At 42.3% G+C, this 15,876-nt stretch overlaps 2 protein-coding genes across 5 annotated transcripts in view; one reads left to right on the top strand and one right to left on the bottom strand.

The window, feature by feature from the left end:
* The window catches only part of LOC106056162 (rabphilin-3A-like), a 146,532-nt gene that overhangs the window by 94,458 nt on the left and 36,198 nt on the right, over positions 1-15,876 (top strand). The window lies entirely within an intron of this gene.
* LOC106056163 (actinia tenebrosa protease inhibitors-like) lies at positions 2,630-15,633 on the bottom strand. The gene is made up of 5 exons (XM_013212771.2): positions 15,352-15,633; positions 14,086-14,307; positions 6,498-6,701; positions 4,510-4,731; positions 2,630-3,161 (listed from the first exon to the last, which is right to left on the bottom strand). Exons 1-5 carry the CDS (start codon positions 15,410-15,412, stop codon positions 2,881-2,883), a joined length of 990 nt encoding a protein of 329 aa, XP_013068225.2. The 5' UTR covers positions 15,413-15,633; the 3' UTR covers positions 2,630-2,880.

Here is a 15,876-nt window from a genome sequence, read left to right as displayed (position 1 = left end):
GGAGTCTTGCGTAGACCAAGAAAGATAACTCTATCGGGTTACTTCGGTTGCTGGAAAGTTGTCGCCCTTTCTAGCCTTCGCTGGTATTGTAGTGCTGTTTTTTCTCAAACTTTTCTTTATATGGAACCAAAACACACACACACACACATAAACAAGCAAAGAAAAAGAAAATCTCTGGAACTTTAATATATTTTTTAAAATTATGACAACTTTAAAATGTCAAAGATGGCAAGATACAGCAGTTGCAGTTTACTCACTGTAGCTGGACATAACACCCTCCTACAAACTGCTCGCCCCCCACTTTGATGTAATCAAAAAGGATCTTAACAATGCTATATAGATATAAATGCTTGTCAAGACGAAGTTCCAGATCTCACTATGTGCCTTTGTGACAAGCAATGAATAGCAGAGTAGCAATAAAAATGGAACCGAACAGAAAAAGTCTGGCTCCCCAATGCTCTACTTTCACACGCAAATATGCGTTCGAGAATGTCTCTCCAAAATAGGACTTTATAACCACAACACATGTTCCACGAGTCTTAGACTGAAGGCAACTTTATAATAGAAAAATGCCGATTGTAACGTTCCTAGTATTCTTGTACCTTTAAACATGAGCTATATCGTAGTTTATTAGCATGAACCTTTTAGAAGGCATGTGACACCACTCATGAGATCAATCAATGGCTATAGACTGGTCACAAGCTCTTTGGGATCTTGCCCAACGAATCTCCGAATCAATCGAACTTAGTGAGACGAACATTTCAGCCGAGCTCTCGGGACCATTGAATACACCGGGTAGACTCCATCTCCACCCAACACACGCAGTCCAATCGCAAGACTAGAGAAAGTCATAAGACTAGACACTGATTTCATGTGTTAAATAATAAGCTTATTAAAGACATAATTGGGTATCTAAGTTATTCACTAAAAACAAAACAAAAAAACGCGTCCGCCATTTTACGGGAAGAAAAACGAAACAAGATGGGAAATAGAGTTTGTGTTTTCACTCAAACTCTGAAGTAGCACACATCTTTATTTACTACATTTCGCACTTAAATTATATCTTTTTATGTAGTGCACAGGGCTCATTACGTTCAAAGTCCATGTTTCCGAGTTCTTAGTTATTTAAAGAACTCTTACACATAAAATATAACCTATAAGTACTCTTACACATACAATATAACCCCTAAGTACTCTCACACATACAATATAACCTATAAGTACTCTCACATATACAATATAACCCCTAAGTACTCTCACACATACACTATAACCCCTAAGTACTCTCACACATACAATATAACCCCTAAGTACTCTCACACATACAATATAACCTATAAGTACTCTCACATATACAATATAACCCCTAAGTACTCTCACACATACAATAAAACCCCTAAGTACTCTCACACATACAATATAACCCTTAAGTACTCTCACACATACAATATAACCTATAAGTACTCTCACATATACAATACAACCCCTAAGTACTCTCACACATACAATATAACCCCTAAGTACTCTCACACTTACATTATAACCTCTAAGTACTCTCACACATACAATATAACCCTTAAGTACTCTCACACATACAATATAACCCCTAAGTACTCTCACACATACAATATAACCCCCAAGTACTCTCACACATACAATATAACCCCTAAGTACTCTCACACATACAATACAACCCCTAAGTACTCTCACACATACAATATAACCCCTAAGTACTCTCACACATACAATATAACCCCTAAGTACTCTCACACATACAATATAACCTATAAGTACTCTCACATATACAATATAACCCCTAAGTACTCTCACACATACAATAAAACCCCTAAGTACTCTCACACATACAATACAACCCCTAAGTACTCTCACACATACAATATAACCCCTAAGTACTCTCACACATACAATACAACCCCTAAGTACTCTCACACATACAATATAACCTAACTACTCTCACACATACAATATAACCCCTAAGTACTCTCACACATACAATATAACCCCTAAGTACTCTCACACATACAATATAACCCCCAAGTACTCTCACACATACAATATAACCCCCAAGTACTCTCACACATACAATATAACCCCTAAGTACTCTCACACATACAATACAACCCCTAAGTACTCTCACACATACAATATAACCCCTAAGTACTCTCACACATACAATATAACCCCTAAGTACTCTCACACATACAATATAACCCCCAAGTACTCTCACACATACAATATAACCCCCAAGTACTCTCACACATACAATATAACCCCTAAGTACTCTCACACATACAATACAACCCCTAAGTACTCTCACACATACAATATAACCTCTAGCATGCTGTGTGTGCTCTGGTCGAATCTCTTATGAACTTGTGGGGGGGGGGGGGGGGGATACATATACATATAGGAGATGGTTTCCGTGTTGGCTTAGTCAAATTCTAACTAAGCATATTTAAGATTCGAACTCTGTCCCCTTGTTGCGTAGCCCAGTGGTTCATAGCGATCCCCGATGTATAAAAACAGAATTCTCGTTGTTGGATTCAATATCATCACAAAGCCTTAACTAATGTCAATGTTTAGAAAGAAGTAAACGCAAAATGTCGGCTATCAAAATGACAATGTATTAAACGTAGAAACTATACAAAAATCATACAAATAATAATAATACAATTGTGGGATACATGATTTGATGTTGTTTGTACACGTCGGAGTTTGAAGACATTAACTGCTGAGCTATACAATTAATTTAATTGGTGTTTCATTGTAAAGGTAGATGATTGTCATAGATTCTTGAGATCTCGATCCCTATTGCTTATTTACATAGCACCTAGATTCAACTTGGCAAGTCGAGCGAAATCATTGCCCATGTCCCAATTTCATGATGGCTAGCAAGACCATCACGGACCATAATCTCAGCGGTCGCTTTGACGTTGCTGCGTTATCCGAATCTGTGAAGGTCCTGACCGTCTTGGTCAAGCATGCTTCCTCGCAATCGCTCTTGGATTGAAAGTTGTTGTCGTTGCCACTACAACCTCCGTACTTGAAGTTTTGACAGGTGTTTGTGGATTGGTCGTAGTAATACCTGGACAGAAGGGCCTTGCAAGGTCCGCTGTCCATTTCTAGCAAACATTTGCCGTCTGTTGATAGAGCAAAATCAATACCCAATTTTTAAATAACAAATGGAATGTCAACATAGCATACGGTCAGCTAAAAATAGATATAACAATAGATTATAAAGTTTTCATCTATAATTTTCATCTGCAGGTTTAAAAAAAATACCCACAATGAGAAGCTTAGAAGAAAAACAAACACACACACATTCAAACACTTTATAAAGCAAAGTTTTCACCAAGTTTTATTCTTAATTTTTAAAAATTATTAACCATACTATGGTATGTATATTTTTAACAAGCAAAAACGTTTCTTCCTCTTAGATCAACAAAAAGTTATTTGTACCCATCCTTCCCTATTACAGACTTGGTCTAACTCTCCTTTTGTCATGTTCAATTACACACTAGAAATGACCACAGTGATCAACTTTGTAATGTTGGGATTTTTTATTATTTTTTTAAACAAATTAATATTCACGGTTGAAACGGTCTAGAGTCTATAGACTTTCTATCAATGGTCAGAAATGATTTAAGACTATTCGTCTTGGATTGAGCGTAGACAAGTGATGAAAGCAAACCTCCATCACAGTTCCCTGCTCCCCCCTCCCATGAACCAAACCTCCATCACAGTTCCCTGCTCCCCCCTCCCATGAACCAAACCTCCATCACAGTTTCCTGCTCCCCCCTCCATCCCATGAACCAAACCTCCATCACATTTCCATGCTCCCCCATCCCATGAACCAAACCTCCATCACAGTTCCCTGCTCCCCCCTCCCATGAACCAAACCTCCATCACAGTTCCCTGCTCCCCCCTCCCATGAACCAAACCTCCATCACAGTTCCCTGCTCCCCCCTCCCATGAACCAAACCTCCATCACAGTTCCCTGCTCCCCCCTCCCATGAACCAAACCTCCATCACAGTTCCCTGCTCCCCCCTCCCATGAACCAAACCTCCATCACAGTTTCCTGCTCCCCCCTCCATCCCATGAACCAAACCTCCATCACATTTCCATGCTCCCCCATCCCATGAACCAAACCTCCATCACAGTTCCCTGCTCCCCCCTCCCATGAACCAAACCTCCATCACAGTTCCCTGCTCCCCCCCCATCTCATGAACCAAACCTCCATCACAGTTCCCTGCTCCCCCCCCCTCCCGTGAACCAAACCTCCATCACAGTTCTATGATCCCCCCCTCCCGTGAACCAAACCTCCATCACAGTTCCCTGCTCCCCCCCCCCTCCCGTGAACCAAACCTCCATCACAGTTCCATGATCCCCCCCTCCCGTGAACCAAACCTCCATCACAGTTCTATGTTTTTCCCCCTCCTCCACAACTCGTAAAAGGATTGCATATTTTATCATGTGTTAAGAAATACCTTTGACTCCCTGTGTCCACTTGATGTCCCGCTGGCCACCATCTTTCCTGTCCGCCGGCAGACACTTGGCCTCGCACTGCTCTTTTGTTTCGAACTTGTTGTTGTTACCTTTGCAGCCGCCGTAATGGAATAGTTGACACGACCTGGTCGCGGTGTCGAAGTAATACCTGGGAATCATGGCCCTGCAAGGCCCTACCTCCATCGTTTCTTGACAGATGTCCACTGTACACAGAGATTGTAAGGCAGATTGTTAATTGGCCCAACACATTGCGGTTGTTCGGATTTCTAACGTCTATTAATCCAAACTTAACAGCTGGCTATAAGAAGATTAATTAAGTATTGCAGGCAAAGAAAATGTCTGTGTCTAACGAGTACTAGAGATTGATTCAGTAATATAGACCTGTGTAAAAATACAAGAAATTTAGACCTAGTGTCCTAGGCCCTCCCCCCACTTAAAATTATCTGCCTGGTTGTGCAATTTGCGCGCTGTGCTGTCGTTCGGTCGTGTCGATGGTCCCGCGTTTATACCCTGCCCCCTGTCATCCCCCGATCCTGCGGGAGATTTGGACCAGGAAGTAGATTATCTTCAACTCTAAGGGACATCCGAAACAATTATTTCCAGCTAGTTGGAACTTTTGAAGAGCTGAACTTTTTTTTCCGTTAAGGTAAACAGTGGGCATTGCACTGCTCCACAGCATCTTATTTTTTAACTCAAGTTGTTTATTAATACGAATTGAAAAACTTGCACTGGCCTAGTTAGAACATTGGCGTCAGGGTGAACATAGCAGATAAAATATCTTATCTTATAGATTACAGACGTTACTTCAAAAGAGAAGATAATTACGTCAAACGCATATCATATGTTAATCTAGTCATGCATATCAATGAGTGACTTACGCTCTGCTAAGTCGTTGATTTTCCTGGCTGATTCAGGCAACCCATCCCATTCTCTAATGGTACTATGCATCGAAAATATCTGGGCTTATCAACTTTTAAAGACTAAATATTTGTCACCTGTGTAAGCTATGAACTTGTAATGAAATATTCACCAAATTTAAGAAACTCTGATCACTAAAGCTGCATATATACCTCTGTTATGGAAAAAAAAAATTATTTGGTTTCAATTCCTGCTATAAGTTTACACTCTCTTCATGGGCTCAAAAATAAGTTGGAAAGAAAAGTTGCAGGAGCTCTGGAAACTCACGAAACTGACAGCTAATAACGCGAATGTCGTGGGTTCGATCCCCATTATGGCCATTTTTTTTTTACAAGGCCTTTATCAACTCACTTTGTCTGCCTGGTAAAAAGTTTAAACGAGTTAATTCTCCCACACATTCTAGAATCAAGTTGAAACTCTACACAATTATTCATTGGCGTTAGACAATACATGAATAAGATGAACTATTCAAATAAGTCGATTAATTACTTGTTATTAATTATTTTGTTTGATACCAACAAGGGAAATTAATACCAATTAGGGAAACTAATCCTTCAGTATTCATAAATATGGTTAAACATGTTGGGTTTTGTCCCCTTCACTAATTGTACACGTTATTTTGTCATACATTACTTGCTTATAAATATATTAAGTAAACGTTTGATCGAGAATCGCAATAGTTATAGACCCTTTTCTTTCTCAATCTATTAGTAGTTATACAAAGGTTTAGAGATGATCTATTGCTAGCGCCTTGCCATTATGGAAATGTATGCCATCTCACAAATGATAAAGAAATTATTGGTTGGACCAAGGTACAGCACTATGCATTAGAAACGAGAGACAGTGAGAAATAAAGACGCGGTGAGAAAAAATAGTGTTTATTAAAAAACAACAAGCTGTCATGTGAAGTAGTATTACAGATAAAGTACAATGTGAACCTGCGTCTTGTGCACTGGAGGAACAAAAGAAATAAAAACAAAAGAGGGGGGGGCGACCCTTTGGGTGCCTGCATGTCAACGCATCTTGATAACGCTGTCCCATGTGAACTTACCCACGGGTCCCAAAGGGCCGAGTGGTAGCCTGGCTGGCTTGGTGCAGTTGGCTAAGCACAGCTCCTCGCTCTCAAACCTGTTGTCGTTGCCTCCACACCCGCTGTAGTAGAAAGTGAAACATTTCTGTGTGGATGGGTCGTAGTGGTACATCTCAATGGAAGCCTTGCAGAGGCCGGTCTCCGAGCTCAGGTAGCAGTGACTGGCTGGATTGAAAATAGAATAAACCATGACGGGAAGTTAGATTTTTTAAAAACAATTGTCTTTGTATAGAGCCCCCTTCATGCATGCTATAAGTTCGTAGGAGTTCAATCTCTTTTGTGGACGTGTGGAAGGGGGCATTATCTTTGATGATATTTCCTTGCTGCCTTTTGGCGCTCAGCAAACACAACTCAGTTCGTGCTTGGCTTCTAACTTGAGCCCCCCTTGATAGGTAGCCACGTGTTGTTGTTTTTTTGCCACTGAATCACACATCCCACTTACTTGTATTGAACAGCGTGACTGAAAAAGTCACGTGATAGCCCACTGTAATCCTATCAGTGGTGGCCAATGTTTTGCGGCCCATTGAAATATGTCACTTGTGTCATGGGCCACACCTTCACATAAAAAAGTCGATCCCAATAGAACCGTGCCTCTATGTGCACTGGGGCCATAGGTTTTGTAGGGCAAGTAAGCACGGCGTCTAGAGCCAAATACGGACCGCGGGTCGTATTTTAAGTATCACAGCTATAAACTATCTATTATAGTATTTCTATTTTTAAAAATGCTGAAAACAAATAACTTAATAGTAATGCAAATATTTTACTCAAACTTTGAAGGAGTAATTAGGATAAATGTAGGTGGCTCCTAGCTATTATATAAGTGACTCCTAGCTATTATATAAGTGACTCCTAGCTATTATATAAGTGACTCCTAGCTATTATATAAGTGACTCCTAGCTATTATATAAGTGGCTCCTAGCTATGATATAAATGGCTCCTTGCTATTATATACGTGACTCCTAGCTATAATATCGTCCCGAGACATGACGTTAAACTGCGCTCCTCTTTCCTTAGCACTTTTGGAGCTCAAAAGTGCCCTACTTCTTTTCTATCATTGTGTCTGCCTCCTCTTTTCCTAAGTCTGCCTTCATTGATCATCACACTGTCTCCTTAACTTTAAATTCTCACTACGTCCTAGACCAGTCCGTTTGCCGTGGACTGCGACGGGTAAGGGGGGATAAAGAGATCCTGGTGTTTGAGTGGTGGCTATCTGAGGATAAACCACAACAACACAATACTTTGGCTCCAAGTTCCCCTAGACCTGAGACCCAGATGGCCCGCTCTGGGTCAACCGGCTGGTCATGCCGAGCTACCAGCATAGGTCGTCGACCTATGCTGGAGGGCGGTGGCTGGAGGGTCAATCAGGGAGCTGCTGTATCGGACACATGTCCGATGTAGCAGCTGACTGAGTATAGCACCTGTGTAGCCCTGGCGGGCTCATTCTGGACATCCGAATGGCCCGTCCCCTTGTTGGACTCGATGGCGGGTGGGGAGCACAGGTGCCGAATTAACCAAAATATATATGGACAAAAAAACACACACAAAACTACTTGCCCCAGACCTATGTCTGGGCAAGAAACGTCGAATTGACGATAAAAAAGAGGAGGTCCCAAAAAGCTGTGCCACCAGGCCATCATTTCTGGTGGTTAGATGCACAGAGGAGGGAAAAAGCCTGACAAAGTTGAGCCCTTTTATTATCTATAAGGGACTCAAGTCAGTAGTGGGAGAGCCCAAGAGTGTGTCTAAGCTACACAAAACAATGGAACTCCTTGTAGAAGTAGACAGCAAGACACACTCTGATGGGCTTTTAAGATGCAGAAGACTCTGTGATCTCCAAGTGGAAGTCATGCCACACAAGAGTCTGAACACCAGCAGAGGTGTAATCAGCTCTAGGGACCTACTGGAATGTTCCGAGAAGGAAATAGTGGAGGGCATTGAAGGAGTCACCCATGCCCGGCGCATTACCAGGCGCAGGGAGGGTGAGGAGGTCAAAACCGCCACTATTATCCTCACATTCGGAACTAGGACACCGCCAGAGTATGTGAAGGCAGGATACCTACGAGTTCCAGTGAGGCCCTACATACCTAACCCCATGAGGTGCTTCAAGTGCCAGGGTTATGGACACGGCGCGGCAGTCTGCAAGAGGAACACTGTGTGTGCCAGATGTGCTGGAGAGGGTCATGAGGACAAGGGCTGCACAGCCCAGTTCAAATGCCCAAACTGTCAAGCTGGCCACTCAGCCTACTCCAAGGACTGCCCTGTGTGGAAACAGGAGGTTGCCGTGCAGGAGTACAAGGCAAGAAACGGATGTACCTTTAGCCAGGCGAAATCGGCTGTACTGGCCCTACCCAAGGGCCAATTCGGCTTGACAAAGACCTACGCCCAGGCTGTTGCTAAGAAAGGAAGATCCATAGCCACACAGACGGACACATTGACCCCACCACCCCCTCCTCCTCCCCCAACTCAGAAGAAAACACCGCCAAAGAACACACCTCTGAAGAAACAAGAAAGCCCTGTTGTCATGCTAAAGAACAGGTTCTCTGTGCTCGCTGATGAGAGCATGGAGACTGAGCAGCATGTCAAAACCAATACTCCGGGAGAACCCGGAGACATCATGTCTGACACAGGTTCTCCTCAGAGAACCCAGCCAGACACCCCAACCTCTACCGAGTTAGAGGTTGACCAACTCCCTAAGGGGAGAAATCAAAGCGGAGAGGATGCCCGAGGTGAGAGAGGAGGAAATAACCTCCGCTCTAACCAGAGGGATCTCCCCTCTCCAGAGAGAAAGACTTCCCCCAAAAGGGGGTTGTCCTCCTCTCCATCCAAACCCAAGAATAAAAATACCAAGGTCACTGGAATAAAGGGAAACCTCTCCGGGGGCCTCCCAAGGCCAAATAGCTCCAAGTAGGTCATCTAGAATAAGCCATGGATTCCAGAATTGTACAGTGGAATTGTAGAGGCCTCAAGGCCAATTACGAGGAAATGCAGCTACTGATGGACTCTGAGACTCCTGTAGCTGCCTGCTTACAGGAAACATTTCTGAAAGATTGCATCAGCTTCCGAAGCTACCGTGCTTACACCAAGAATGTTGAGGATGCAGAGAGAGCATCAGGTGGAGTCTGTATCCTTGTGAAGGATAGCATCCCCCATGAGAGGGTAGAACTACAGACCACACTACAGGCCGTAGCAGCTAGGATAACCCTTCACAAGGTTATCACTTGCTGCAGCCTGTATCTACCACCAGGCGCTCCATTAAACCGAACAGACATGGAGGACCTATTGAAACAACTCCCCCGGCTTTATTTAATCCTTGGGGATTTCAATGCCCATAACACCATGTGGGGATCCAACAATACCGACACAAGAGGTCGTATGCTGGAGGATATCTTCCTCCAACATGATTTATGCATACTTAATGATGCATCACCGACCTACTTGCACCCAGGAACTGGATCATTCACATGCATTGACCTCACCGTATGCGTCCCCGGACTTCTGGACGATTTTAAATGGTCAGTTAGCAATGATCTACGGGGAAGTGATCACTTCCCAATCATCATTACTAACAATCTCCCTTCATTGGGACGACCTCAGCGGTGGAAACTGAATAAGGCCGATTGGGAACAATTCCAAAAAAGATGCTCTGAGGATATCACAGAAAATATCCTCCATGAACAGAACCCAGCTGATACCTTTGCTAGCAAGCTACTAAGTATAGCCAGGAAAGTTGTACCCCTAACCTCTGCAAATCCAAAACGGCCTAGCAAACCATGGTTTGATACAGCTTGCAAAAGTGCTATTGGTGATAGGAAAAAACGACTGGCTGCATTTATAAAGAATCCTTCCCAGGAAAACCTAAAGCTATTCAGGATAGCTAGAGCAAAGGCTAGACAAACCATACGGTCAGCCAAAAGGAATTCCTGGAGAAGTTTTGTCGGCAGTCTGGATGCCAAAACTTCCGCTAGAGCGGTTTGGAAGGCAGTAAGGCGAATCAAAGGGAAAGAATCAAATGCAATAGGGCATTTGAAAAACCAAGGACGAACTGTCACGTCCCCCAGAGAAATCATCCACTGCACACTACACGCCAGAGTTCCAAAAAGTCAAAACCAGGGAGGAAAGACACCCCATTGATTTCAGGTCAGAGAACAATGAAGACTACAACAAACCGTTCTCGCTTGAGGAACTGAGGGAATCGCTGGACAAGTCACATGACACAGCGCCTGGAGAAGACGAAATCCATTACCAGTTCCTCAAGCCCCTTCCCGAACCCTCATTGGCAGTCCTGCTAGGGGTCTATAACTGTGTGTGGCAAACAGGCGCTTTCCCAAACAGCTGGAGGAAAGCCACAGTTATACCGATACCTAAACCGGGAAGAGACGGCTCTGACCCAGCTAACTATCGACCAATAGCACTAATAAGCTGCATCTGCAAAACCATGGAAAGAATGATTAACAGTAGGCTGGTCTGGTACCTGGAAAGGAATAAAGTGATCTCAAACTACCAGTGCGTATTCCGGCAGGGGCGGACAACAACTGACCACCTGGTAAGGCTGGAAGCTTATATTAGAAATGCATTACTCAGAAGAGAACATCTAGTAGCTGTATTCTTCGATATAGAAAAGGCCTATGACACAACCTGGAAACATGGCATTCTACGTGACCTGGCGCTTATGGGGCTTAAAGGACACCTCCCCCGTTTTGTGGAGGAATTTCTGAAAGATCGAAAATTTCAGGTTCGAGTGGGCAACTCCGCTTCTGACACTCATGAACAGGAAATGGGTGTACCCCAGGGCAGCATTCTGTCAGTCACCCTGTTCAACATTAAAATAAATAGCATCTTAAATGCGCTGTCCCCTGGCATAGAGTGCTCTTTGTATGTTGATGACTTTGTCATTCTTACTTATGGGAAAAACATGAACACCTTAGAAAGAAAATTACAGTTATGTTTAAACAAAATTCAGGGTTGGGCAAACTATAATGGTTTCAAATTCTCAGACTCCAAAACAGTTAGTATGCATTTTTGTAATCTAAGGGGACTCCACCCAGACCCTGAACTATTTATACACAAAAAGAAGATCCCTGTCGTGAAAACTACAAAATTTTTAGGCCTCACCTTAGATTCCAAATTTAATTTTCTCCCCCACATTAAGGAACTTAAGAAGAAATGCCAAAAGTCATTAAACATACTAAGAGTACTCAGCCATACGGACTGGGGAGCTGACAGAGATACCTTGCTGCTGCTCTATCGGAGTCTAATTCGATCCAAGCTAGACTACGGATCCATAATATATGGAGCAGCAAGGAAGTCGTACCTAAAAATACTGGAACCAATACAAAATGCTGCCCTGCGTCTCTGTCTCGGCGCGTTTCGTACATCACCTATCCCAAGTCTCCATGTGGAGGCTGGAGAACTCCCCATGTTATAAGAATGAAAAAGCTTGCAATGCAGTATATAGTCAAGCTAAAATCCAACCCCACGAACCCTGCTTTTGACTCCATATTTAACCCCACAGAGGTAGAATTATACAATCGAAGGCCTAACGTCATACAGCCGTTGGGCCTTCGAATGAGAGAACCCATTCAAAATTTAACACCACCCATTGACCAAATCTCTAAAATAGAAACCCCTCAGAATCCTCCTTGGCTATTGAATAAACCCAAATTAAATTTATCCCTCCTTAATTTCAAAAAAGAAAATACAAACCCAAGCATACTACAAGTCCACTTTAGGGAACTGTAGGAGAGCTACGGAGATTGTGGCACCATCTACACAGACGGATCCAAAATGGAGGGAAAGGTCGCGTGTGCCTGCTCCTTTCGGAACAAAACAATCTCCCGTAGACTCCCCGATGGCTGCTCCATCTTTACGGCCGAATTGCACGCAATATTGCTTGCACTTATGGCCGTAAAAGCATCAGAAAGGAGTAAATTTATAATCTGCTCCGACTCCAAATCTGCATTGCAAGCTTTGGGGCGGATGAAGACTGACATCCCATTGGTACATAAGAGCCTGAAGCTGTTGGACCAAATAACAGCCGACCGTAGGGATGTCACCTTCATCTGGGTCCCCTCCCATGTTGACATTGAGGGAAACGAAGCCGCAGACAGAGAAGCAAAGAGAGCCCTAAATCATGCGGTGTCAGGAACCCAAATTCACTACTCGGACCTGAGACAAAGTATTGCCTCTGCCACCTATCGAGAGTGGCAGAACCGATGGGAGGCTGAGACTCACAGTAAACTCAGGCAGATTGTGGCGGATGTCAGGTGGCGGCCCACACCTAAGGGTCTGACAAGGCGTGGTAGCACAACCATGTCCAGACTTAGGATTGGCCACACCTACATCACGCACTCTTTTGTACTGAAGAGAGAGGAGCCCCCACTTTGCGAGTACTGTGACTCTCGCCTCACCGTGGAACATATCCTCGTTGATTGCCCCAGATACCAGGATGTCAGGGCGAAATATTTTAGAGCCACTAATCTAAAAACACTATTTAATAATGTCGACCCTGGGAAGGTACTGGGCTTTATTCGGGAAGTGGGGCTATTTACGAAGATGTGATTTCTGAATTTGTGAACATGCACTATTTACATTAGATTTTTACCAAATATTTAAATTTTTACTACCTTTACTATTTTAACTGTGAATAGACCTTGATTTTAATTATATGACTGTATAGAATCTGACCCTTGTTGTTTAGAGAGAGAGTAGTCCTTAAGGGACTGCAGGCACGACATGGCCTAAATTGTGCCGATGTGCCTCAAATCAAAAAAAAAAAAAAAAAAACCTAGCTATTATGTAAATGGCTCCTAGCTATTATATACGTGACTCCTAGCTATTATGTAAATGGCTCCTAGCTATTATATACGTGACTCCTAGCTATTATGTAAATGGCTCCTAGCTATTATATACGTGACTCCTAGCTATTATGTAAATGGCTCCTAGCTATTATATACGTGACTCCTAGCTATTATGTAAATGGCTCCTAGCTATTATATACGTGACTCCTATCTATTATGTAAATGGCTCCTAGCTATTATATACGTGACTCCTATCTATTATGTAAATGGCTCCTAGCTATTATATACGTGACTCCTATCTATTATGTAAATGGCTCCTAGCTATTATATACGTGACTCCTAGCTATTATGTAAATGGCTCCTAGCTATTATATACGTGACTCCTAGCTATTATGTAAATGGCTCCTAGCTATTATATACGTGACTCCTATCTATTATGTAAATGGCTCCTAGCTATTATATACGTGACTCCTAGCTATTATGTAAATGGCTCCTAGCTATTATATACGTGACTCCTATCTATTATGTAAATGGCTCCTATGTAAGTGACTTCTAGTTATTAATTTTATAAAGATGAAGAGCCTCTGTGTATAGCAATTTGTTTTGGTACATAGTTGCAGACACTTGATTTTTACAGAAGTGATTTGTTACTTAACCTATTTCTGACCCACCTGGCCTTCACCTCAACACGTGTAGCAGTGTGATGTCTACCTTAATCTTTCCTCAAAGAGTTCTAAACTATACCTACTTACCTTCTGTGGGAGACTTGGACTGGACATCTTTAGACGTCAAGTTGGCACTCGCAATCCCCATGCACTTGGCCTCGCACTCTTCTTTAGTTTGAAAGTTGTTCGCATTGCCCTGACATCCCCCGTACTTGAAGTTGTAGCAGGCGCCTCCTTTAGAGTCATAGTAGTAGCGAGAGTGGAGCGCCCTGCACGGCCCGCTCTCCTCCTCCAAGTCACAGATTGGGGCTAGGAATCGGTCAGGTGAAAAGAACAATGAGAATAAAGAAATAATGTTTTTTACAAGGCGTGTTATAGTCAACTATTTTACCGCGAGAGGCGAGGTGGCTGAACGGTCCCGGTTCTAATCTTTATGAAGATTGGGATTTTTAATTTCGGGATCTTTGGGCGCCTCTGAGTCTACCCAGCTCTAATGGGTACCTGACATTAGTTGGAGAAAAGTAAGGGCGGTTGGGCGTTGCGCTGGCCACATGACACCCTCGTTAACCGTGGGCCACAGAAGTAGATGACCTTTACATCATCTGCCCTGTAGATCGAATAGTCTGATCTATAAAAAAAAAGGGGGTGGGGAGAGGGAATTACAAATTTACAATGTTTTAGTAGCTCAGCTTTTAAAATAGAATTCTGTCTTGGGTCATTTAATTTCATAGAAACATTAAGCAGTGTAAGTCGGATGATGATTATTTTTTTCAATAACACATTTGGAAAATTTGTCTTGTAAAGCTGATGGCCGTCTATAATTTCTCATTCTGTTAATTTCTTGTCATGATTCACTATTGCAAGAAGTCTTTCTAGTGAGTCTTTTCAGAACTCTTTGTTTACTATATAACTTTTAGAAAGAATATAAGCTTCTCCTATTCACACAACTATTCTTTATTTACTATTTACATTCTCGACAAACATCTTGTTTTCTTATGTAAGTTACTTTTGTTTACACAACTATTCTTTGTTTACTATTTCAACTTTAGAAAGACGTTTTGTTTTCTAGGCATGTCCTACAACAATTCTGATTGTAGAAAAGCACTCAGTGTATATAGTTTACGTACAGTTAATAATGATTGTGGCTGGTCAGAGCGCAACAATGTGTATAAAAGCGTAGTATTTTTTTATTTTATTTTTTTTGCTACAAAAAAAATAGAGATATGCTAACAAGAGTACACCATAAATACTAACATAATAATTTATTAGTAAAGATCTCTGCCTCCACTCTGAATAAGGTCATCCACACTCTAGAATCACAAAGACTGTTTACATTGTGCTTGGTTTACTTACGCCTTTGGAACTCTGACATAGTGAACATCCATAGCGCCTGAAAACAGAGAACCAGCTGCATCGCAAGACCTGACTCTTTTTCGAACAATCAAATGAACAATAAAACAGATGCGATTTTGCAACCGTTTATAAAGTTGGTCAGTCTATAAATTTACCCTACCGACATTTCTATTCTTTTATGACCCGTATGGGTGGTTTCCTGGGTCCTCTTATCTTCATTCAACTTGGCTAAGTATGAAGTCATATACAAGCCAATGACACATAGGACACACAATCTTTTCCCACGTTGGCGGGTTTCCGCGTGTGTTGTAAATTTTGATCGTGTGCTGCACAAACACAGACACAACATTCAGCCCTCTCTAGTTTGAGACTGATATAAGATCAAGATTGAAATTGAGGAATGTTTTTTTTTTTCGTGTTTGAATGTATTTATTCTCTGGGAAATATTGACACTCTTTACATATTTTACAGATCTTGACAGTTCTTGCGTATTTTCGCGTTGCAAGAAAGTGGCCTTGTAAAATT

The sequence above is a fragment of the Biomphalaria glabrata genome, chromosome 12 (assembly GCF_947242115.1).
Source record: "Biomphalaria glabrata chromosome 12, xgBioGlab47.1, whole genome shotgun sequence".
Lineage (NCBI taxonomy): Eukaryota > Metazoa > Mollusca > Gastropoda > Planorbidae > Biomphalaria > Biomphalaria glabrata.
This window is presented reverse-complemented; position numbering and strand designations above follow the sequence as displayed.

Coding starts and splice junctions, on each gene's coding strand:
- LOC106056163 (XM_013212771.2), bottom strand. CDS start 15,412: ATGCAGCTGGTTCTCTGTTTTCAGGCGCTATGGATGTTCACTATGTCA. Junction 14,308..15,351: donor TATGTCAGAGTTCCAAAGGC/GTAAGTAAACCA, acceptor ACCGATTCCTAG/CCCCAATCTGTGACTTGGAG. Junction 4,732..6,497: donor CGGCCCTTTGGGACCCGTGG/GTAAGTTCACAT, acceptor CTCTGTGTACAG/TGGACATCTGTCAAGAAACG.